This window comes from Amblyraja radiata, chromosome 27 (genome assembly GCF_010909765.2).
Source record: "Amblyraja radiata isolate CabotCenter1 chromosome 27, sAmbRad1.1.pri, whole genome shotgun sequence".
Classification (NCBI taxonomy): Eukaryota; Metazoa; Chordata; class Chondrichthyes; order Rajiformes; family Rajidae; genus Amblyraja; species Amblyraja radiata.
Window position 1 is genome coordinate 12,097,132 of NC_045982.1, and position 26,302 is coordinate 12,123,433.

At 39.9% G+C, this 26,302-nt stretch overlaps 1 protein-coding gene across 2 annotated transcripts; it reads left to right on the forward strand.

Annotated features, from left to right (window-relative positions):
* Window positions 1–25,740, forward strand: yars1 (tyrosyl-tRNA synthetase 1). Of its 2 annotated transcripts, none has more exons than XM_033045149.1 (14): window positions 1–133; window positions 5,501–5,582; window positions 6,419–6,565; window positions 8,480–8,655; window positions 8,784–8,913; window positions 9,499–9,579; window positions 10,813–10,905; window positions 12,470–12,605; window positions 13,022–13,107; window positions 13,535–13,673; window positions 14,772–14,863; window positions 16,820–17,013; window positions 22,005–22,146; window positions 24,867–25,740. In XM_033045149.1, the coding sequence occupies exons 2-14, from the start codon at window positions 5,526–5,528 to the stop codon at window positions 24,975–24,977; spliced, it is 1,584 nt and encodes a 527-aa protein (XP_032901040.1). In that variant the 5' UTR covers window positions 1–133; window positions 5,501–5,525; the 3' UTR covers window positions 24,978–25,740. The 2 variants fall into 2 exon arrangements, with proteins under 2 accessions (XP_032901040.1, XP_032901039.1); XM_033045148.1 differs by having other exon boundaries at window positions 7–119; window positions 5,500–5,582.
* Window positions 25,741–26,302: the final 562 nt, after the last annotated feature.

Consider the following 26,302-nt stretch of genomic DNA (forward strand, 5'->3'; position numbering starts at 1 on the left):
TCGGCAGCGTCTGCGCAGGCGCACGCCGGCCGCTGATGCAACCCTGGATGATGACCTGTGGGAGGAGGCTGTGCTGGTAGCGGGAAGGTGAGAGGATCATTCATCGTTGGATCGCTCGGTTGTGCTGTACAGGGTAAGGATAATTCGGTAGTGCTTGGACATGAAGCAGCCGGAGGATGTGGGCCCTGACCATGCGTGCTGGCCGGGCCATGGTCAGATTCACCTGGGCTGGGGGCCTGGCAGGGGAGTGTAGGCTCACTGAACAGCAGCAGGCAACAGCATGGTTATCTGAGATAATGCTGGAGTAACTGACTCAGGGGGACAGGCAGCATCTCTGGGGAGAATGAATGGGTGACGTCTCGCGTTGAGACCCTTCCTCAATTGCTCTTGAGCTGATTGACTAGGCCATTCAGAGGAGAGTTAAATGTAGTAGGGAACTGCAGATGTTTGTTTGCATGGAGAGTAGACACAGAATGTTGGAGTAACTCAGCGGCTCATGCAGCATCTCTGGAGAAAGGGATAGAAAGAAGGGTCTAGACCTGAAACGTCACCCATTCTTTTCTCCCGAGATGCTGCCTGACCCACTCGGTTACTCCATCAAATTGTGTCTATCTTCAGAGGACACAGCATACATTTGGACAGTTACATTGATAGAAAAATGCTGGAAACGCTTGGGTCAGGTAACATCTGTGGAAAGAGAAACAAACGCAGGCAGGTGGGACAAGTGCACATGGGACACTTTGGCCAATGGGCATGGGCAACTTGGGCTGAAGAGCCTGTTTCTGGGCTGTATGATTCTAAGACTTCAGAGTCAATCACATTGATGGGTCTGGAAATTTAAAAAAAAAATGGACGCTGGAAATGTGGAATAGAAATAGAAAATGTTGGAACCCCTGCCAGGCCAGGCAACACCTGGTGAAAGAGAAACAAACTTAATGTTTCAGGTTTCAGATTCTTTGTTCTTACAAAATATCTTTGACTAGAAGCTTTAATTACCATTTCTTTAGTGTACTCAAACTGTGTATCTCTAACATTTTCAGTTCTTATTGGTGATTTATAACCACACATTAGACCGGACATTTGGACAGGTACGTGGATAGGAAAGGTTTAGTGGACGATGGGCCCAAATGTGGGCAAGTAGGTAGATGGGGCATTCTGGACAGCATGGGCAAGTTGTGCAGAAAGGCCTGTTTCCGTGCTGTGTGATTCTGTGACTTAAGATTCAATCACATTGATGGGTCTGGAAATCAAAAAAACTGGGTGTTGGAGATCTGGAATAGAAATAGAAAATGCTGGAAACACCCAGGTCAGTCTGTCGAAAGAGAAACAAACCCAGGTCAATCTGTCGAACGAGAAACAAACTTAACATTTCAGGTTTCAGGTCCTTTGGTTTTACAACACACCTTTGACAAGAAGCTTTAATTATTGTTTATTTTGTGCACTCATGCTGTGTGTCTCTAACATTTTCAATGGTCAATGGTTTTTTTATTGTCACATGTACCAGGTACAGTGAAATACATTTTTTACATACAGATCCGCAAGATTATCCCCATACATAAGCACAATTGTCCCAGTTAGCACAGAGCAACCCATCGAGTCCCTATGTAAGAGGCATCATTTTGGTGCCATTTTACAGTCCCAGATGCAGCTGGCTACAAAGGCCTGCAGCAGCCATCTCCTCCATTGCGATCGTCCTGCGAACCATTGTTCCTCTCCACGCCTGACCCTCTTCAGCCTTCGTTCCCTGAGACGGGGCGGTGGAAGGTAAGACCACCCTAGTTCCTCTCATTTTCAGCTCTTCTTGGTGCTTTGTAGTCACATGTTAGACCAGAAATTTATACAGGTACGTGGATAGGAAAGGTTAAGCGGGCGATGGGCCAATCGTCGGCAGGTGGGTTAATGGGGCATCTTGGTCGGCATAGACAAGTTGGACCAAAAGTGCTCTGTTTCTGTGCTGTACCATTCTGCTGTACTCATTCTCGCAGCATGGTCGACACGAGGTCCTAGGAGGTCTTCGTCACTCTCCTTCATGCTCGAGACTGATCTCTGCATACTCGAGGCCTCAGCTTGGTCGCGGCGTTTTTTCAATATGTTAAAAAATGCCCGTGAGTAAAAATAAGGTCGCCATGGAAAAAATCGATACTTTTTTTACTCGTAGGTTTAGTTGTAGATTGTAGTAGGTCGGCATGTTATTCGTAGGTAATCTAGGATAGTCGAAAGTAGTCGAAGATGGTCTTCATCATAGTTGAAGGGAGATCGAAGGAGGTCGTCTTCACTCTCCACTATTCGGTGTCCAATTTTCCCGGTTAGCCGTAGCTGGTCGTCTACATAGTCGGAGGAGGTCTTCAACATGTCATTTTTTCAAACTCTTCTAAACTATCCAATTAGGTCGCCCAAGTGGGACAGCCCCTTTAACGTTTCAGTTTGTTGAAAATAGAAAATGCTGGAAACACCCAGAGCAGGCAGCATCTGTCGAAAGAGAAACAAACTTCCAATTTCAGATACTTTGTTCTTACAAAATACTTTGACTAGAAGCTTTAATTTCTGTTTCATTTGGCACTCCAACTAGCATTTTCAGTTCATATGGACGATCTATAGTCACATTTTAGACCAGATATGGACGGTGAATCTGGAATTCTTTGCAGCAGAAGGCTGTGGAGGAGTAGTCGATGGATATTTTTAAGGCAGAGATAGATACATTCTTGATTAGTATGGGGGTTATGGGGAGAAGGCAGGACAATGGGGTTACGAGTGAGAGATAGATCAGTCATGATTGAATGGTGGCGTAGACTTGATGGGCTACTTATGACCTTATGACATTTGGATAGGTACGTGGATAGGAAAGGTTTAGCGTGATATGGGCCAAACATGGGCAGGTGGGTTAATGGGGTACCTTGGTTGGCATGAGCAAGTTGGCCGAAGGGTCTGTTTCTGTGCTGTACCTTTCTGCGACTTTAGAAACAATCACATTGATGGGTTTGGAAATTTAAAAAAACTGCAGGTGTTGGAAATGTGGAATAGAAATAGAAAATGCTGGGAACACCCAGGTCAGGCAGCATCTGTCGAAAGAAAAACAAACTTAATGTTTCAGTTTCAGATCCTTTGTTCTTACAAAATACCTTTGATTAGAAACGTTAATTTCTGTTACTTTTGTGCATCATGTTACTTGATCTGCTGAGTGTCTTTAGCATGTCGGTACTTTTTGGTGTACCTGAAGTTACGTGTTGGACTAAACCAGGTAAGGATGGCAGATTTCATTTCTTCAAGGAGTGACATAAACCAGATGAACTTTCTGGTACCTTTGTCTGTCTTTTATTAAAGTTGAGTTTCATGGTTGCCACAGTAGGAACACAGAAAATAGGTACAGGAGTAGGCCATTCGGCTCTTCAGGCCAGCACCGCGCCATTCAATATGATCATGGCTGACCACCCAAAATCAGTACCCAGTTCCTGCTTTTTCCCCCATATCCCTTGATTCTGTTAGCCCAAAGAGCTAAATCTAACTCTCTCTTGAAAACATCCAGTGAATTGGCCTCCACTGCCTTCTGTGGCAGAGAATTCCACAGATTCACAACTCTCTGGGTGAAAAAGTGTTTCCTCATCTCAGTCCTAAATGACCTACCCGTTATTCTTAAACAGTGACCCCTGGTTCTGGACTCCACCAATATTGGGAACATTTTTCCTGCATCTACCCTATCCAATCCTCTAAGAATTTTATGTTTCTACTAGACTAAGTGGGTCACACAGGAGGCCTGGTTCCCCCAAAGCAACCCGTTCCCCAATGCAATATTCCCCCACTTTTACACAGAGTAGGGGAATCAAGAATCAGAGATATAGGGTTAAGGGGGAGGGGAGGGGGGGGGGGAGCTTTAATAGGGACCTGAGGGCAACTTTTTCACACGGAGACTGGTGGGTATATGGAATGAACTGTCAATGGAGGTAGTTGAGGCAAATACTGGGACAACATTGAAAATATATTTGGCCAGGTACATGGATAGGAATGGTTTAGAGGGATATAGACCAAATGTGGGCAGGTGGGACTAGTGTTGACAGGGCATCTTGATCGCATGGGGAAGTTGGGCTGAAGTGACTATATCCGTGCTGTATAACTCTATGATCATCCGCACATGCGACTGGCCAAAGTGATGCAAATAGCTGTCCATGTTCTCCAGAGATGCTGTCTGACCTGCTGAGTTACTCTAGCATTCTGTGTCCTTTTGGAAAGTGTTAAGGTTGTGGCTGTAAAGCCTGGAGGTATTGGTGTGGTCTTACCTTGCAGTGGACAAGAACAACCTATTTCTCTTAGTTGTGAGGTTGATAATGGGGGGAAATTAATTCAAGATAATTACTAGAATGATTAGAAAAAGGCTGTGTTAGAAGCAATAGCCTTCAATTTTTAAAGAAGTATTTGGATATGCCCTTGGTGTGCATCAAACTGCCCGTGGATAACTACCAATGACATCATCCATTTTCTAATTATGGAGCGTAAACTGAAAGTGCCAGAATTTGTCCTATTTTGGATTGGCCATATCTGCACAGTTACACCAAATTGGGCAGATACCAATATTGTGATTGTAGATGAACTGTGCGACTCTATGTGGCTGGTTCTGAATCATGTTTTCCGACTATAGCCTGAATGTTGCCAGATTCTTCAGCCATTGTTGGGATGAATCAAAGATATTGAAGATCAGTTTTCCCTGACTTTGGGAACTGATTTTATAGAGCGGATGCCAGATGACTGTGGCAGGCCTGAATATCATCACAAGCCAAAGTCAGATGTATCTCTGGCGCTGCGTCCTTTTATGCAGCTTGGACACTAAAACATACATTTAACACAAACTTAAAAAAACAACAAAGAAGGAAGGGACAGACAGACAGACTGTTGGCGAGGTAGCCATTGCTGGCACCACCATGAACAAAAGAACAAAAAACTGTAAATAGTAAATAATCTGCATATATTAAAGTCTCAATACACTCAACTCAACTTGATGGTGGCTGGATTGGTTTGGATGAGGTTATGTAGGTATCAACCTAGCTGGTTCTTCTTTAGCCTAAAGTGAAGTGTTGTCATTTATGTGTTAGGTATGGCAGCCAAGCTCCACAAAAAAGGCATTTAAGGGGACATTTTAATAATGTTGATTACCCAGGACATGGGAGCAAACTTCCCCATGCTTTTCAAAACTACAAGGAATCTTTTGCCTTCACTTCAGAGAGCCATTGAAGCCCCAATTTATTGTCAGAGCCTCAATTGCTCTTTATAGTGAATGTAAAAGAAGGCATATTTACGAATGTACCAGTCATTCAGTCTTGCACTGGAATTCCAATTTGCATCTTTGTCTTTGAATCTTTGAAACGGGAGCCCACTTCCATCAGACTGTAAAAGTGCTCTCGACTTGGACATGCCTTGCACTAACTGTCACATTTAAGAGTTTGTGAACAATACTATGCATTTAGCAGTAACAGTGTTATCGTCAAAATGACATTTTTTCACTTTTACACAGGTCATCATTGGAAGTATTCAACAACATGGGGGAAAAGAAAGATGTTCAGGAGAAAATCAATCTTATCACAAGAAACTTGCAGGTACACCATTGTTATGCAAAAATCAGTGCTTTGTGATGTAATTTTCTTTCAGTTGTGAATATCCAGAAATAACTGTAGAGGCAAAATCACTGGATTATTTTCACATTTGAATGTTGAAAAATGGGGAGAGCAGTCCTAAGAGACCTTTTTCATTCTGGTAAAGTCCCACATTCTCACACTAACTAATGTACAGACCACGCAGATTAGATTGGAAAAGGATAACAAGTGATTATATTTGAAATTAAAAGGTTCAGTTTATTGTCACGTACCAATTAAGGTACAGTGAAACTCGAATTACCATAGAGCCATACTAAATAAAAAAGCAACAAGCCACACAACTACATAAAAGTTAACATAAACATCCACCACAGCGGATTCCCCACATTCCTCACTGTGATGCAAGGCAATAAAATCTAATCTTCTTCCTCTTTATTCTCCCGCGTCGGGGCGATCGAAGCTCCCTCGTCGGGGCAGTCAAAATCCCCGCAGTTGGAACTTCCGATGTTGGTCTCTAACCAGGGACCGTGAGCTCCACGATTTTAAGTCCGCTAGTTGGAGCTCCCGAAGTCGGTCTCCAGCAGAGGCCTCCAGTTCCACAATGTTAGGCCGCAGTGCGGACGGAGATACGATACGGGAAAAAATTGCATCTCTGTCGAGGTAAGAGATTAAAAAGTTTCTCCCTAACCCACGCCCCCCACATAAAACAAGCTAAAGAACACTAAAACATACATTTAACATACTGAAAAAACAACAAAGAAGGAAGAGACAGACTGAATGTATTTACATGCTTAATCTACTTAAATATATCACAAGGCAAAATTTACATTTTTTTCTAGGAAGTCTTGGGTGAGGATAAGTTGCATTCCATTCTGCAAGAACGCAACTTGAATGTATACTGGGGAACAGCTACGACTGGAAAACCTCACATAGCATACTTCGTGCCAATGTCAAAGATTGCTGACTTCCTGAAAGCTGGGTGTGAGGTGAGGAGATGCACAAACAGAATGTGGACAGATATTGTGCATTTTTCTTCAGGGCTTAACATGTTAGGATAACAAAGTCTGTTGTATTTGTTCAAGTCATAATTTATTGCTCATTCTTATTTCCATGATCTTTCATCATAATTACTCGTATTGACATTTTTCACAATACAGTATCTTTAACAAAGAAAACCATCCAAAATGGTGAATGAAATCAAAAAAATTGATGCCAACCCAAAAAAGTGGATATTGGGACAGATGATCAAAAGTTTGCCAATAATGATTTATATGACCTTCATATAGGCTGGAAGGGAGTTTAACTGAAAATATGCAAGCTTAGGGCTTAAACAGCTGAACATGCAAAGCTAAAGTTTTTTTATGATAAAACATGGTGAATGCCTGCATATTTCTAATCAAGGCAAAACTAAAGACACCCTCAGTTGTAAAGCAGGTAGCCAGATCTCAGCATCTCTGTTAATGTCCTTTGTAATAGGCTAAACACTGATCATGAGAACCCTGCTTCATTGATATATTGCCATGCCAATATTGAGTAGGTCCTAGGTATTTGCACATTGCAAGAGAAATATTTGAGATTAGGAGTCAAATGATTAATTTTAACATGCTAAAAAGACCCAAACTGCTTTACAAAAGGAAAAAAAACAACATAGGCTATGGTTAAGGAAACAACCTTTAGTTTAGTGTAATTTAGAGATATATAGTGGAAACGCCCTTCTGCCCACCAGTCTGCCCCGACCACGATTCCCCATACGATAGTTCTGTCCTACACACTTGGCACAATTTACAGAAGCCAATTAACCTACAAAGCTACACATCTTTAGAATGTGGGAGGAAACTGGAGCACCCAGAGAAAACCTACCTGATCACAGGGAGAATGTGCAAATACCTAAGACGGCTCCCGAGATCAGAGTCAAACCCGGGTCTGACGCTGTAAGGCAGCAACTCTACCATGCGCTCCTGTGCCATCCGTCCTAGAAAGGGGAAAGCAGTGACAGGGAGAGAAACCCAAAGCTTGGGGTCTATACTACCCCAATAGAAGGATCTGTTACCTGTAGCTAGATAAATAGACGCAAAGTCAAAGAACTGTGCAAATACTTTGAGGTAGAAATTTGGAAATCTGTTTTGCAAATGTTGGTTGATTGCTTGGTTGTTAATATTATATCCAAGATCCATTGATTCTTGATAATCAGAAGTATAGAGAGAGGTGGGGAAATTGTAAACTCTGGGAACAGGTGTGATTTTATTGAATTGAGGAGGTATGAGAAAGAGCTAATTACTCTTCCCATTTTCCTCTAATGAATGCTAGTGATAGATAAGAAGCAGAATAGAAGGAGAGATCTTGGAGAATAGCTCTGGAAGGGATTCATGACCATGATTATAAAATGGAAAGCCTCGGGGTTCTTAAAACAGCTCAGTCTTGGGATAGTGGATTTCTGTAGAACGTATATTAGATGTACCAGAGTGAGGTGATAATGGTCTTCAGAATAAGTAGTGTAGGTGATGGTGAGGCTGTGGTAGTCAGAATGCCAAAGTACTTAGTTGTATTGTACCAAGACTGCAAATCGACTGGGAATGCAAGCTATTGAAATAGGTGGAATTAGAGTGTTGGAGCAGAATTTACCGCAAGGACTAAAGATGATTGCATTGGTCTTCCTGGTTCTTAATTAGGTGATAAGTTCTGTTTCTACAGTACTGAATATGGTACTTGCAGAGCATCATATGGTGGTAATGAAAATCTAGAGAGTGTTTCAAGAGCAGAAAATGGGACAATTTATCTTTCTGAATCAATGTGTTGGATCACAATTTCTAGGTTAACTCTGACAGTCATTTTCAAAAATTACAGAAGTTGCTTTACAAAATAATTTGTACAAAGACTGTACATTTTCCCTTCTGCTTCAGGTAACTATTTTATTTGCTGATTTGCATGCTTATTTGGACAACATGAAAGCTCCCTGGGAACTTCTCCAGTTGAGAACACAGTACTATGAACATATCATAAAAGCCATGCTGGAAAGTATAGGTGTACCAACAGAAAAGCTCAAGTTTGTGAGAGGAACAGATTTTCAGTTAAGCAGGTACGGTATGAATATGAATTAAGTGAAGCAACGATGGAAATTATTTTTCTGTCTTTTTATAGAATGAAAATCTTCATTCAATTTGGTTGTAACACATTCACCAACTTTGGAATCATCTGTGTTTTCAGGGAATACACTTTGGATGTCTACAGGTTGTCCTCTGTAGTGACTCAACATGATGCCAAAAAGGCTGGTGCTGAAGTTGTTAAACAAGTGGAGCATCCACTTCTCAGTGGTCTACTATACCCTGGGTTACAGGTAGGGAAGGAAAAGATGGGAAACTAGGGCATGCACAAGGTGTGGGCAAAGATGGAGCATACACCTTTCATAATCATAAAGCAAATTAAGAATGCATGCTTGCATGTACAGTATATGTATAGTTTTAATGAGCCACTCCAAAATTGGTCAAACTTAAATTCCTAGGCATGCTACAACTGAAACTGATTTATATAAGGGAAATCCTTTCCCCTAAACTTATACATTATCAATATGTTGACAGGAATTTCAGTCTATCAGATATAAAGTTTTAGTTAATAACCATAGGTTCAAATAATATCTGAACAATTACCCATATTTGAATGTTATAATTCATTTATTTATATTTTAATAAAAGCACAACCATTTGTTCAAAGCCCTACTGCCCTAGTAATAACTGTGCTGCAACCCCTATTCTAATGTTGAGATGAGCTTATGCAGGAAGTAATTATTTTATTGGGCACGATTCTTTCTTTTCAAAGCTTTAGTACTAACATCAATTAAAAACTGAAAAGCTGTTCTTTTATCCCCCGTTTTAATCCTGACTGGTTAACACTTGGTTAAAAATATTTTTTCCATTTCTTGTAGGCCTTGGATGAAGAATATCTGAAGGTTGACGCACAATTTGGTGGTATTGATCAGAGGAAAATATTCACATTTGCAGAAAAGGTACATTTATTATCTTCAAAAGATTTACAGTTGTTTGAAGATTAAGGAATTGGAGATTCCTGTATTGAAGATTAAGCAATTGGAGATTTATTGTTTTGGCTTTATTGCTTCATAGCTTCCAGCTGCATTAAGCAGGGGGCAAGTGACAGTAAAAACGTGAATTTGAAATAAGTGCAACTTAAAGACCTGTCCCACTTGGGCGACCTAGTCCGCGAGTTCTGGCGAGTTTGCCCTCGACTCATACTCGCAGCATGGTCGACACAAGGTCGTAGGAGTTCTTCGTAACTCTCCTTCATGCTCGAGAGTGGTCTCCGCGTACTCATGGCCTCAACTAGGTCACGCCGATTTTTCAATATATAAAAAAAATGCCCGCGAGTAAAAAAAAGTCGTCATGGAAAAAATTGATACTTTTTTTCCTTGTAGGTTTAGTCGTAGTAGGTCGGCATGATAATCGTAGGTAATCGAGGGTAGTCGAAGTTAGTCGTAGATAGTCTTCATTATAGTCGAAGGGAGATCGAAGGAGGTCGTCTTCACTCTCCATTATTCGGTGTCCAATTTTCCTGAAGTTAGTCGAACCTAGTCAAAGCTGGTCTCCAACATAATCGAAGGAGGTCGAAGGAGATCTTCTACATAGTCAAAGGAGGTCTTCAGCATGTCATTTTTTCAAACTCTTCTAAATTTGCCATTTATGTTGCCCAAGTGGGACAGTCCCTCTAATTTGGTTTGCTAAAGCTAAAATGTAGTTTGAGGAATGTTTGGTGTCTGGAATTTAACAACTTCTGACCATATTTTCCTTATACTTTCAAGGTAATATGCATAGGCTTCATTGATTTATTGTTTTTCATTTGTATTTTGATCCCATTGTTAGACATGGAATTAATATAAGAAATGCAATTAATTATAATGTCTTGCCAGAGCCTGAATCCAATTTTTCGTTTATTTAATTTCTAGATACATTCATATCATTAATCTAAAAAGTTGCAATCAATAAAAGTAACTACTGGTTTAAAGATAATCTACAACTAATCTATTAATAATCTTTAGTAGACACTTTGATGATGAAGCACGATAATAGGAGTAGAGTGAGTAGTTCACAAAGTTGTTTAGATTTCTTTTGTCAAACCTCCTCTCGGTTCTTTTTTTATTCAGCGGTGTTCACTGTGTGATTGCAGAATTGGATGATTTTCAACTACTTAATGAATGTATTTAACTTTTAATTGTTTCTTTTTTCAGTGCCTTCCAGCTCTTGGGTTTGCCAAGCGTATTCATTTAATGAACCCTATGGTCCCAGGTCTGACTGGAGGAAAAATGAGCTCATCTGAAGAGGTATTACCTGTTGTGTTCATTTCCTGTTGTATTGAATAGTTTTACTGATGACATTTTGTTCCAGAGATAGTAAAACCTTATACTTATTATTAATCATAACTAGATTGTGGGCAAAAAGTAAGAATGAATTCATTATTTAAATACATGTGTTGTTGCATTTTTGGTAGTTTATGGCTTTAAATTTTTTAGATTAGATTAGATTAGATTTACTTTATTAATCCCCTTATTCAGAGGAAATTCAGATGTCCTTGCAGCACACTAATAAAAATACAACATAGCATTCAAGAAGTTCAACACCAAAACACAAAAACATCCCCCCACAGTGGTTCCCACTGTGGGGGAAGGCACAAAGTCCAGCCCCCATCCTCTTGTCCACCCAGAGTCGGGCCTATTGAGGCCTCCACAGTCACCACCACGGCGCCCGATGTTCTCGCCGGGTGATGGTGCTCCGGCGTCGGGAGAACCCTCAGCGGCTTGGGGTGCCAGGAACAACCGCCTTCTTACCGGAGACCGCGGCTTCCAAGCCAACAGACCACGTTTGACGGAGCTCCACACACTGGCGATCTCGGCGAGAGATCCCAGGCTCCGGGATGTAAAGTTCAGCGCCGCAGCTGGCCGCTCCACAGAACCGCTGCTCCACAATGTTTTCATCAGCGGTCCCAGCATACTGGAGTTCCAGCGCGGCGACCCAGGAAAGGCATCGCCCGCTCCGCAATAGCGCTCCAGCGCTGTGCCGCAGCCAAAGCCGAGGTTCTGGCCAGGTCCCCTCAGGAAACGTCGCTCCAGGACCCGCTGGTAGGCCTCGAGGACAGGTCGAAGGTGCTGCTCGGAGGAAGGCAGCCTCTCCGACCAGGTAGGGACTTGAAAAAGCAGTTTCCCACTTCCCCCCCTACCACCCCCCACACATAAAAAGATTAGACCCCCCCGACTACACACTTTAACGTACTAAAAATAATAAAAAAGAAGTGGAAAAATACGGACAGCTGCAGGACAGGCAGCCGTACAGGACAGCGCCTCCTCAGGATTTATTTGTTTTTGTAAAAGTGTATATTTCCTTCTTTAAGTTCTACCACTGCCTTTTGGCATTTGAATATATTAGAGACTGAACAAAGATTATTTTACTCTTAAAAACAAGTTTAAAAAGTGTCTCCACAATTTTAGTAGTTTCATTCTCCAATACCAAGCCATACCAAGTGAGGAAATGCTGGCAATGGAGAAACAAAGTAAACAATTTGATTAGCTGTTTCATATAATTTGGCATTGTAGCCATCAGTAAAATTGTCAAATGGACGATGAAGTTTAAAAAATGGATGGGGAAAATTACTACCTGGTTGAGTGAATCGCTGGTGCCTGATTTTGTTTTTAGAAAAGCCACTGCTTTACAATTAGAAGAAATGGGGACCGTTTATTGGTGTAAAAATGAATTGATTGTGTAAAAAGTCCGAATTTTAACTGAAAAAATAAAGCAAGATACAATAACCAGAATATAATTGTTTCAATATATAAACAGGTTGATTTGTTTCTGGGAATCTCTTTGATTACTCACAGTGGTTTTTGCTTTCAGGAATCCAAAATTGATTTGCTGGACAAAAGGGAAGATGTAAAAAAGAAGATGAAAAGAGCATTCTGTGAACCTGGCAATGTGGAGAACAATGGCATTTTGTCATTTGTAAGGCATGTCTTGTTTCCATTGCACGAAGGTGAGAAGAAGTTTTGCCCTGTATTTGTAGCAAACGATGATTGTTGCACTGTATACTCAGAGTAGCTCTGTTCTTTCAAATCGTTCTACCAAATTGGTTAAAATGGTTCTCAGTTGTTTCGGATCCACAATGGACAGCAGAGGGCACCAGGTTGTTTCCATCTTGTACTTTCAGTGAATTAATAATATACAATAGCATTGACAGTGACTGGCAAAAAAAAAAAATGTCAAGGTAGCTTGCCAGCACATTTCACAAGAAAGTATATCAAAAGCATAATCAGAGCTGGATTCTGAAGGTTTTTTTTAAAGGATAAAGGTATAGAGGTTATTTAGTTGATGCATATTGTATTTATTTTAAAGCACTAACTTTTAAAAACAATTTGATGATTATACAACATTTTTTCTACTCTCATTCAGATTTTGTAATTTTGAGAGATGAAAAGTTTGGTGGCAACAAGACCTATTTAGAATATAGCAAACTTGAAAATGACTTCCGTGATCAGGTAATTCAAAAAAAAAATGTCAACATAAATGCTAAGTTTGTTTATTTGTGGTATGGCAGAATACATTATTCAAAAGTTTAAACTACAGTTTGTTTAATTATATCTGCAGCTGCTAATGTTACAGTTATGCCCCTGTCCCACTTAGGAAACCTGAACGGAAACCTCAGGAGACTTTGCGCCCCATCCAAGGTTTCCATGCGGTTCCCGGAGGTTGCAGGTGGTTGCCAGTGGAAGCAGGTAGGGAGACTGACAAAAACCTCCGGGAACCTCACGGAAACCTTGGGTGGGGCGCAAAGTCTCCAGAGGTTTCCGTTCAGGTTTCCTAAGTGGGACAGGGGCATTAAGGTCTGATTCGAGTTATGGCGGGTGAAGATCTACATTAGTCAGTATTTACATTTATTAATAGATGTAAATATTTGTTCCTCAGACTATTCACCCTGGAGATCTAAAGAGTTCTGTGGAGGTTGTGTTAAATAATCTCTTGGACCCGATCAGGAAGAAATTTCAAACACCTGAGATGCAGCAACTAATCAAAGAAGCTTATCCCACACCTAAGAAACAACCAAGTGAGTAAACTTAATTGATACAAGGAGATCAATTCTGTGCTTTGTCCAGAAGAAAGGAAACATTATAAGAAAATGGGAAGGGGAGGGGGGTTGCATTGATTAAAAGCCAATAGAATCTAAACACAGAATAATAAGATTTGTTATTATGGAAGAAGGAGTCAATAGGGCACAGTATCAGCTAAGTAAGTTATTATAGGGAATATTGGTTGGGGAATAAAGTGCCTGCGAATTCCTACTGTTCTTTTAGTCTTTAGTACCATCACCTGAGACCAATGTCTACCACGTTCTATCTCGCTCTAATGATCCATTTCAATTAACATGATGCCTGCAATGGATTTATTGACTAATTCCAATTCAGAGTTTCAGAATGCATTCCTTTCTGTGCTAAAATATATTTTTCTCTCTTGAGCTGCTCTTGTGAATTCGGAGTGTACGTGTGCATATGGAGACATGAGACATTGCAGAGGATGTAATCTGGAGCAAAAAAACAAACTGCTGGAGGATCACGGCAGGTTAAGCAAAATCTGTGGAGGTAAAGGAATGGTCGACGGACAATGTAGAAGAAAGATAGCCGGATAGACAAGTGGTGCAGGAGTAGGCCATTCGGCCCTTCGAGCCAGCACCGCCATTCAATGTGATCATGGCTGATCACCCCCAATCAGTACCCTGTTCCTGCCTTCACCCCATATCCCCTGACTCCGCTATTTTTAAGAGCCCTATCTAGCTCTCTCTTGAAAGCATCCAGAGAACCTGCCTCCACCGCCCTCTGAATTCCACAGACTCACAACTTTCTGTGAGAAAAAGTGTTTCCTCGTCTCCGTTCTAAATGGCTTACTCCTTATTCTTAAACTGTGCCCCCTGGTTCTGGACTCCCCCAACATCAAGAACATGTTTCCTGCCTCTAGCGTGTCTAAAGAGATGACAGGAAGAGATGAGGCAGGCTCATCCACCTAATGCCTACCAAACCTCCAGCAGTTTGTTTTGTTTGCTCTACATATATGCAAAAAAGTTTTTACCAGTAATATTTTTCCAAAGAAAAAAACTTTACTTCACCTACTAAAAATATACATTTTCAATTCTTCTTTCTCCAATTTCCAGAGGGAACTACCAAAGGACCAGCTTCTGAGAATTATGAAGTTATACCTTCCAGGCTTGATATTCGAGTCGGCAGGATCGTCGGTGTGGAGAATGTATGTCAAAACCATTTGATGGGGGGGTATAAAAAAACGACAAGAAATATATTATAAAAAAAACATTTCTCCCATTCATCCCAATTTCAATTCCAACTTATTCCCCTACTAATCTACCTTCATCTTTTTTTTTTTAATTGGATAAAATTTACATGGGCAGAGTCCCAGTACAGGCAAGATGCCTGAAAGAGATATTCATATGTGGCAGTAGTTTTTTTTAATGAATGCAGTGGTATTTTTGTGAGTTCAGTTTTGAGAGTGGCAGTTTTGTGAGTTCCATCTGAACAGCCATCCGTCATGGGGATGTTATGACTAATACATTACCAGCCAGTTAATTAACTGAAAATGACAAAATAATCTTTACTGAAAAATTCATTGTTTTATTCTTGGAGTTCCTCACAGAAAGCCTAATGAATTCAGTGTCCATCAGCTTAATTAAAAGTAAATCTCGCATCTCACTTGATCAATGTAGTATCATTTTTGAATTATGAATTTCAGGATATCAATCTGTAACATTCAATTGCAATCACTTTCCTTTGTGGATTAATTATTGACTGCTGGCATTGTGTCTGCTTTCTTTAAATGATCAAGCCAGAGATCAAGTCTTGAATGATTTTGAGCTGCTTGTCCGTTCACCTTCCCTGACCAGTTCAGAAGTACAGACACCTCGTGTTTTACATGCGTTTGATATGTGTTTTGAATTAATGCCCTTGTTCATTTAATACCGAAGCTTGATTTGCGTGCTGTTATTTTTTTGGAATGACATGCTCAAAAAGTTTATGTTTAATTTACGCGTTTTGAATTATGCACAGCTTTTCAAGAACATAACCACCCCCCCCCCCCCCCCCCCCCCCCCCCCCGCATAAAGCGCAAAGTGCCTGTATAGTTAAGTCCCTGTAAATCCCATCTCAATTGTGAAGGACTTGATATCCCTTCCACACTGATCTTTTGACTACTTTCATTCTATAGATTATCAGCTTAGCTTCCATTCAAACCCCTGGCTTGGGTTTAGTTTATTATTGTCACATGTACCTTGTACGTAATTTTATTTCTTGTTTAAGGAAAACAAACAATCACACTTTGCATTGAGTCTCAGCTTGCAGTCCAAACCTGGCTTCTTTAAGAGTCCACACCCAAGATTAGAAGTTCTCGGTATCTTCATACAATGGTGTCTTGTCTTGTGCTTCTTGTGCGTGGTGGTGGAAAGATTGATGGATACAGGGCCAGAGTTCTTCTAAAACATGTTTATTGAAAATTGATACTCGGGTTGCTCTTTCAATGAAGATTGCTGAAGGTTTGTGTTAAACCCTGGTACTGATCAGTTGTAGCAAGTTTCTGTTCAAAACAAATATTCAATGCCATTTACTCTGCAGAGATTATTTTTGTCCCACCTTCCAACTCAAATGACAATGGCGTTTGTGAAGACCTTCCATTAAACACTACATACAATTATCATTCCCGATTCCAAATTTTACTCCCCCGGATCTGGCTGACTTCACACTTTAATTATCAAGAAGACCTGATAGTATTCCTTCTCATCGTATCCAAGCTATGTACTCTTAACTATTCAGAGACCTCTCCTTCGTGATTAAGATTTGTTTTAATTATGGTCTTGTCTCTAGATACATTTTAATTCTCCTATTGTCTTTGTATTGTTATCTTACGATGTCGTGACAGTACTATCTTAAAATTGTGGGTAGACAAAAATGCTGGAGGAACTCAGCGGGTGAGGCAGCATCTGTAGAGAGAAGGAATAGGCGACGTTTCGGGCATCTTGCAGTTCTTTCTTGAATATCTTAAAATTGTGTATCACAGCAAAATACTTGGCTTAATGCACAATTTCTGGTATGGTCATAAAGATTGTTTGAAAACGTTGTGTAGAAATTGTTATTTCCTGATTTGTAAAATTAAATGAAAAAATGTGTTTAATTATGAAATGCATTTTGTTCACCGTAGCATCCTGATGCAGAGAGTCTGTACGTGGAGCAAGTGGACATTGGAGAAGCACAGCTACGAACAGTTGTCAGTGGGTTAGTGCCGTACGTCGCTGCTGAGGATCTCCTGAATCGGAACGTTGTCATGTTGTGTAATCTGAAGCCACAGAAGATGCGAGGAATTGAATCTCAAGCCATGTTGCTTTGTGCATCCATGTAAGTATGAATTTTCAATAGCAGGGATTTAAAAGTAATATAAACCTTGGCTTAACCATTGCTGTACAGATTTTTGGTAACAAATAGATTGCCTGACAAATAATTAAAGGAGTAGTTAACTGTTACCAAAAATGTAGTGCTGCCATTTTATAGTTCACCAGTTGTTAACTTTTTAATTAGAATTTGAAAATGTACAATATAAAAAACAAACTCAACCAAAATAAATACTTTTATGGGACCAATATATTTTGATATATGTCAAAAAATGTCAAAAGATATTTCCATTGTTTATATTCATTTATTTCATACCATATTTTCCACTGTGGATTTTCTTAAATTAGTAACCTTTTTTGTGTGATCTGGCATCTTCTCAATAGCATTGATCAAAAAGGAAATAGCTGTTGAAACATTTTTTCCCCATATTCTATCTGAAGTGGAGTGTTGATATGAATTTATTGATATTGCATATATGTTTTTCAATCTACGAATTTAATTCAGTAATGTATGCCAGTTTACATTAGCTTCATTTTAATAATGAACATATTTGTGTACCTATCGGTGTTGGTTATTAACTAGTTTTATGCCAGTGTAATATGAACTTTCGTATTTCAATTAGTGAAATATCAACTCAATAAAAGAAGCCAAAAATGTTTTAATGATAAAAAATACTTTTGCAGAATATTACCACTTATGACCATAATAAATTGCTTTTGTATGTTCTTTATGTAATACAAGTTATTTAATATTCTTTAATAAGTTTTCAACATTTTTATAATAATGAATTTTGCTAGTTTTCCTCCCTCTAAAAATAGCTTCCTAAATTGGTATTTCTTTAACTGCCAATTTTCTTTAAATCACCAAGATCCCCAGCTCTGATGTTTACAGAGCTCTGTTATTATGAGGAGGGAGCCTGCTTTAGGGTCATTCTATTGCACCAAATTCATCCCTTGACCAAGGCAAGAAATAGAACTGGCATTTACTTTGTTTTTCACTCGAGGGTTAGTTTATCTTTAGATAGTTGGTGCACACAAAATAATATATTTTTATTTATTTTCCTGATTAAGATTTGGCAATAATTATCGCGAATTTAAATTGGAGAATGTGACTTTAGTCTCCTTGCAGTATATGATCCCACTGAATATAGAAAACCTGAAATGGGTATTAATATTTTTTCTGGGACTAGAGGTGCGTGTTTAGTTTAGAAATACAGCATGGATACAGGCCCTTCGGCCTACCGAGTCTGCTCCAACCAGCAATCGCCACACACTAAAACTATCCAACACACACTAGGGACAATTTACAATTATACCAAACCAATTAACCTACAAACCTGTATATCTTTGGAGTGTTGGAGGAAACCGGATCTCCCATAGAAAGCTCACGCAGATACAAACTCCATACAGGCAGCACCCGTAGTCAGGATCGAACCTGGGTCTCTGACGCTGTAAAGCAGCAGCTCTACTGCCGTGCCGCCCATATATTAACATTCTCAAATACAGGGGGCACACTCTATTCTATCTACTTTTTTACTTTCCATTTACTTTTGTAACTTTCTGATTAAGTTAGTGCTTTTAATTTAACAATATATTCTGCAATTGTTGTCAGTTTTACGATGTTCTGGTGCTGTTTTGTGGAATGTGCATTTTAACGTGAATTTTATGCCAAGCAATTTCACTGGAAATTGATTTTGGAATATGCTGTACTTTGAAGGTGACATATTTCATGCTCCTGCAACTTTGATGTATTATAGAGCTGAAAATCCAATCAGCTTTTTTTTCTGGCAGAATGCACTGTCATGTTTCTTTTAGCCTGCATTGACTTTGTTTTTGGAGATCATTGATGGCAGTACCTTCACAAAAGTTCAACAATTGGCAATGTAAAACAGAAAAGGACAAATCTGAGCGATATTTGCATGACTAGTGAAGCGATATACAATGGCCCTTTTTACTTTTTCCAGTGTTGACGATCTTGCAGTTGGTAAAAACAGCTTTGTGAGATTAAAATTATCCAACTATCTACTTGTGCCATCATAAGGGTTCCTAGGTAGAACATGGTTTAGAGTGGGATAGTCTTGGATCTGAGGCCATTGCCTCAATAAAAGGACATTACCTTAGAAAGGAGGCGAGAAAAAATGTTTTTAGTCAGTGGGTGGTGAATCTTTGGAATTCAGTGCCACAGAAGGCTGTGTTGACCAAGTCGATGGATATTTTTAAGGCAAAGATGACAGATTCTTTATTAGTACGGATGTCGAGGGTTTGGGAGCGAAGGCAAAAGAATGGGATTGAGAGGGAAAGATAGATCAGCCCTGATTGAATGGCGTAGACTTGATGGGCCGAATGGCCTAATTCTGCTCTTGGAACTTATGAGTGTTTATTTTCACACTGTGTTGTGCCTTGTTTGCCCCTCTAAAGTGAACAGAACAATAATAAATAATAATAGCAATCAGCTACTGCTCTTCAAATGGCCTTTCCTTAATTGAGATTCTGTGCAGTAAATTGGCATTACCTGATTCACACTGACTATTCCATTTAACAGCAGTGGTAAATATCTTTTCAGCTCAATTCCCCAGGTAGCATGAAGTGCAGCTGATGTTTTACCTGAAAGCTCAGGGAAATTAAATTTAATTGGAGTGACCTCAGTACTACTGTGTCTGGAAATCACCAGAGCAGAGTAGAGTTCCACCCCACCTGCAGCGTACTCTGCATGCTGAAGTACGTTATCCTACAAGTTCGTAAGGATTTATAGCCAATTATAAACAATGTGCCATGATAAATGTGTTTCAGTTTTGCATAGAGAGCCTTCCTTGCCTCAATCTTCCATGCGGAGCAGAGGCAGAAGTCACACTTTACTCATAGTAGCAATGTTACAAAATTTTGAGATTTTAAAAATCAAGTCTGTAATTTATCCCATCAGATAAAGCATAAAAATAAGTTTAATTTGACACCTAATTCACTTTCATATCTCAAGTATTTAAAAAGTTATGGCCATTTTCATACTCGGAAATTAGCATCTTGTTCCCTATTGATTTTCTATGGACATAACAAAAAAGTTGTGATCGTGAACAGTCAAAAGCCCATAACTTTCTTAAAAATTAAGAGAACTGAATGAAATTTTCAGTTATCATAGATTGAAGCATTCTGAAACAAATATAAAATAATCTTACTTGGATGACCTGAAATTAAAGCATATAATTAGTTAGTTACCTAATTGTAGCTAATTTCAGACTTCAATTACTAGATCTAAACATCTATCCATTTCTTAATAAATGATTAACATTTTTAAATAGCCTAAATGTCCAAATAATATTCACAAATAATTCACAATAAAACATGATTTTAAAATCTCATTTACATTAATTTATAGGCCAAATGGAAGGAATTCAGTGTTCAATTGCTGTAAATAAATGCCCATTTAAATCAGCTTTCCAGTGGGTCCCTGTGGAATGCGCTGGTTTAGAACGTTCACATTGCGGTAGATTTGTGCCCCAAATGCCCAGAAAAATACTGCGGGATATAATGGGCCCAAAATGAGCTACTCGCAATATTAAACTTTGTATAAAGGGATCTTTAGAAGCCCTTTTTAATGTAAAACTATACAGCATACCTTGTTATTTGCTTTATGAGACCCTGCGGTTGCTGGCGGATGCGGGTTTAGAGATTGATTTTTAAACTACTATAACTATTATACGAGGCCTTTAAAACTAATAATAGCTTTTGCGACGGGGTCTTCCAGCGATTTTTCGTTAATAATTAACTAGGCTGAACATCTTCGATTTGAACAGCCTAGAGAAAATCGCGTTTTAAACCCGCCCCCTCTAAACGGCGCCAAAATCGTGCACACCCGCAGCGGCAGATTTTCAACGACGCTTCAGGTAGGCTTTGCAACATACCTACTCATAGCCTCGAAATATGAGTACAGAATTGACAAAAATTTGGGTCCTTGTATATCATTATTCTCAAACTGCACAATTCACTGGGTCTAGCACAAATTGGGTGTATACTGCTGTCACAGTGGAGTATGCCTGTCCTTAATCTGTTTTTCTATCTAGGCTGAATATTATTTCTTGCTACTTGCTTTGTCTGGATGCAGCACCAGGTCAGTTCCCAGCCAGCATCTCAAGAGGGAAAAATGATTGAAAGCTATAATTAAATGCCTTCTGCCTCATAACTGTTGGCACATGAACAAAATGTGTTCCCTTAAACACTTAAGTTGTGCAGAGATTTTGATGGTGGAGCAATGGGGAAGAGTGCTGGGAATCAAGGAATCCCTGCGAACTAAATGTCATGATCAGACATTATTGATCATCTTTTATGCTTTTTTTCCTTCTGATATTCATCTGAAAGTGGAGTTTCTGACCATGAGAGGGAGAGGAAAATCTACCCATAGTGAGGGAATACGTTAGCAAGAATCCCACTGCTAAAAGCTGCCCATTTGTCCCACTGAGAAACATTTATTCCAGTTGTCTGATGGGACTCAGCTAGGAAATCTCTATGATCAATTTGCTGCTACCCGTTTCCAATAATAGTTGAAGAATCAGTTGGGCAGCAGAGTTAGTATTGTACCAATGGCTTGTATTCCCAAGCATAGGGACTTAGATTAGAAGCAGAAAGAACGCTCTTGGTAGTATATCTGTGGCTTTATAATTTTCAAACATGTCTGTACGAAGAGCAGTGCAGGTAAATAGAACTGTTCATTTATAATTTAGGTGAAACTTAATACTTCAAAAAATATACATTAATTACAATTTGTTGACAATGTACTTCAATTATAAATGGAATAGCTGTGCTGGAATGAATGAAAATGACAATTTTCGGACCAACCTTCGCAGATTGATAAAATATTAATATCTAAAACTAATATAATATGCCAACAGTAAAAAGCCTAAACATAAATGGCTGCTACACTAGGCGTTAAGTGTGAAAAGTGGAGCAAATCCCAGAGTAAATGCTTCTGAGTCATTGTGTGACCTTTTGTGGTCCTTGTCATTACAGAGAGGGGGAGAAGCGTAAAGTGGAGCCTTTAAATCCTCCAGAAGGCTCTGAACCAGGAGAGCGGGTGTTCATAGAGGGATTTGAAAACGGCCCAGCAGATGATGAACTGAAACCAAAGAAAAAAATATTTGAAAAGTTACAGGTAATACTTACATCAGTAAGTCACTATGAAAAAAGAATATACACTTGCAGTAAATTGTATGCACGATGCCCCTTTTGATTTTTGGGCAGTGAGCATGCTTTGGGTAAATAAGAATTGAGAAACGTGTTTGCAATTATCTATGCAAGATGTGTTCTGAAATTATTTATGAAAGAACATAAAAAGGCAGGTAAATATCTAGAATGATGTCCAAGGAGCAGCTTTAAAGTTTGTATGGGTTGAGGAAGTTCTTGCCAAGGAATCGATTCATGAATGTAAGGCTGAATTTGTATTCAGGGACTGCTGCTGTTTTTCCACCCCATTTTTACCTCTAGTGGGCAGTGTCAACCTTTAACTGATCATCAGATTTGTTAAAGATCATGATTCTCCACTTCCCCGCAGTGCATGCTTAACTGATAATTTGTACCTGCACAGTTTAGATCAAATCTGTGCTTTAATTTTTCGATTTATTGCATTATTATCCAGATTATTAAGAGAGAATAGGATAAGTTTACTGTCATGGAACAGTAAATAGCTTCACTGTTTTAATATTGACAACGTAACAATGCTCACTATTATTACTGAGTGAAGCGAACAGCAAAGGTTCAAAGGTTATTTTATTGGTCACATACACCTAGGTGTAGTGAAATGCTTCTTGCCGTGCAGCACATAAAGAAAGAATACAGACATAACAGTAATAAAGAGATTTAAACATAAAAATATCCCCCCCACAATGGTTCCCACTGTGGGGGAAGGCACAATGTCCTGTCCCCATCCCAAGTTCACCCATAGTCGGGCCTATTGAGGCCTCCACGGAGGCCCGATGTTCCAGGCCATTCTCGCCGGGTGATGGTGCTCCGGCGTCGGGAGAATCCTCACAGCGGCATGGGACACCTGGAACGGCCGCTTCCGTACTGGAGGCCGCGGCTTCCGAAGCCAACAAGGCCGCGCCGGTTGGAGCTCCACCACTGGCGATCTCAGCAAGAGATCCCAGGCTCCCGATGTTAAAGTTCAGCGCCGCTGGCCGCTCCACAGACCCGCAGCTCCGCGATGTTTTTCAGCAACTTCTGATGCTCGCACATTGCAGTTTAATGAGATCAGGAAATTACTTTGAATTTTATTTCTTGCTTCTCCATAGCTCACAGTTTTGCTGTCTTTGTAACAAAATCAACAAAAGTCACTGCAAGTTGTAAACTTAGGGTTTTACTAATGCCTTGATTGAAAATGTCTTAATTAAAAATGGATGATTGTTACATGTAGCTCAGTTGGCGGTTATTATTTTTTTACTGGCCTGGTTTAGTTTAGAGATACAGCGCGGAAACAGGCCCCTCGGCTCACCGAGTCCGCACTGACCAGTGGTCCCCATGTACTAACACCATCTTACACACACTATGGACAATTTACACTTATACCAAGCCAATTAACCTACATACGTGTAAGTCTTTGGAGTGTGGAAGGAAACCGAAGATCTCGGAGAAAACTCTTGCGGTCACTGGGAGAACGTATAAACTTCATACAGACAGCACCCGTAGTCGAGATCGAACCCGGGACTCCGGCGCTGTAAGGCAGCAACTCTACTGCTGTGCCACTGTGCCGCCTTATTAATGGAAGGCAAATAATAAACCTCTTTGGCCCTTAAGACATCAAAAGGAATTTTATGTTTGTTATCTTACTCTCCTTTAACCCAATATTTATTTTGTTTCCTGTCACCTGATTTAAAATTTTCTGGTGTAAATGATTTGGTCTGATTGATTGTTTAAGAAAGAACTGCAGATGCTGGAAAAATCGAAGTAGACAAAAATGCTGGAGAAATTCAGCGGAAGAGGCAGCATCTATGGAGCGAAGGAATAGGTAACGTTTCGGGTCTTGACCCTTCTTCAGACTGACGATTGGTCTGATTGAATGAGGTGCCTCACTGCTGATCGTAGAAGCTACAGATTCTCTTGAGAGCGCAGCATCAGTTCAGGTGCAGGAAGCACAATCTACATTGACGAGCCTGAAGTGATTGGCAAAAGCCATTTCTTTACTCCACAGAGCATAATAGTTGCCGTGGTCCCATGGTGTCTTGGGGCATGATTTTCTTGAAGTTTGAAAGGTGAAATGACAATGTAACAAAAATGGTCTAAACAAAATCGCCACCAATCTTGCACCATAGTTCTCTTTATGATACTAATAGGCTAATGCAACACATTTTAGAGAGAAAGTAGCTCAAGAACGATTGCTGTTCAAATCACTTACAGATTTATGTGATCCACTCAGGACAGGAATTGATCATAACACCAACTGCGTGTAGTATAGAATTATTTAGCATAGGAGGCAGCAAGGTGGTGCAGCGGTAGAGTTGCTGCCTTACAGCGCCAGAGACCTGGGTTCGATCCTGACTACGGGCAGGATCGAACCCAGTAAAAATTGTAAATTGTCCCCTGTGTGTAAGATGGTGCTAGTGTACGGGAATTGCTGGTCGGCGTGGAGTTGGGCCGAAGGGCCCGTTTCCACACTGTATCTCTAAACTAAACTAAAGGAGACAATTTGGACTGTACTATTGATTAGCTTTGTTGGAACACTAGAAGCAATCCTGCTGCCCCAGTTTCCTTCAGTATCCATGTGATTAAATATCCAAGTTCACAATGAACAGCAGTCTCTTTCTCTCTTGCATATGCCAATACTAGAATTAACTGCTGCACAAAGATAATTTTCTAAGATGAATACGTTTAATTTTCCAGGTTGATTTCAAGATTTCAGACGACTGCACAGCCCAGTGGCAACAGAAGAACTTTATGACGAAACTTGGTGCTGTTACATGTAAATCTTTAAAAGGCGGAAGTATAAGTTAATGAATAACTCCTGCTTGGAAATACAAGGATTGCTTTTCTTCTGCATTCAGGCTTCAGCTCCAGTCCTTTACAGTAAGGATGTCATCGCAGTCTCTCAGTGAGTTGAGACTCGGGTTGTATCATCTTTCAATAGTGGTGAAATATCAAGGAATTTAACAATGGTTCTTAATCTTGGAACAATCTCATGAATAGTATCTAACGTACCAATGATCAATGTGTACAATGCATTTGTTGCCAATGTGACATTCTTGCTTGATTACTGGAAATTATTTTGGGCGTTTTCACTGTCACGGTAATTCTCTTTGCTTGTATCTAAGTTGGGATATTTATTCTTCTTGCGTATGGCGTGCACAACCTAAAGTTGTAGGACAACTTGTTCTATTTGATTGTGCACGCCAAGTTGATTGCATTCATCAAAACAGGGCGGACAACGCGAAGGTTACAACCTCCCACCCCGTTGGGATATTTGAAAGCATGTTAATCTTACACTTGACTGATGGGATACTAAAGATCCACTATCTCCTTAATTTATCCTGATGAAGTGGAAAGAGCACAGCATCTCACAAACTAAATCCCCTGCCCTGCAGACCATCAGCATCTCCTGCCCCATCTTTGGAAAAGTCTGTGCTTTCCACATTGATGCTGTTAGCCACCTGTAAACCCTCAAAACAAAGCTGAAACAAGTCATCCTAGATCTAGAAGAACTAGCAAGAATGCTTTCATTAAAACCCACTTTAAAAACAAAAAAGGGTCATTAATTTAACAATGCCTCCAGATTTCTGTAAATAATAACTTTTTTTGGCTTCTTTGGCGTTAATTACGCTCTCCAGCTGAAGTTAAATATACATAGTTTATAAAAACAACATTTGCAAATTGGTTTAATTCATAACTATATACTCACCCTCAAAAATGTCCTGTCATTGTAATCTTACTTAACTGCTGCTAATTAAAGGGGTGGAGGGTAGAACAGTGGCACAATGGCGCAGCTGGTGATGTTGTTAACTCACCGCACCAGTAAACCAGGTTCATTTTTGATCTATGGCACTGTCTGTGTGAAGTTTGCACATTGTTTGCATTGGTTTTCCCACAGGTGCTCCGGTTTCCCCCAAAAAAATGCAGGTTGGCAGGTTAATTGACTACTGTAAATGTCCTGTCCATATATGTGTGGTGATAAATCTGGAGGTGTAGATGGGAATGTGGGAATAATGAAATTATGTTAATATAAGTGGGTGGGTGGTTGGTGCAGATTCTGTGCGGTGTGACTGTAATGAAGTATTATTTTCTAATTGGGGGCCTTAATGCAATCATATTGGGCCTTGATGAGA

Bases quoted from the DNA above. Each gene is read 5' to 3' on its own strand.
- yars1 (XM_033045149.1), top strand. From the start codon at position 5,526: ATGGGGGAAAAGAAAGATGTTCAGGAGAAAATCAATCTTATCACAAGA. The intron at 12,606-13,021 runs GTGAGAAGAAGT...ACTCTCATTCAG, and splicing joins CTTGTTTCCATTGCACGAAG to ATTTTGTAATTTTGAGAGAT. The intron at 14,864-16,819 runs GTATGTCAAAAC...TGTTCACCGTAG, and splicing joins GGATCGTCGGTGTGGAGAAT to CATCCTGATGCAGAGAGTCT.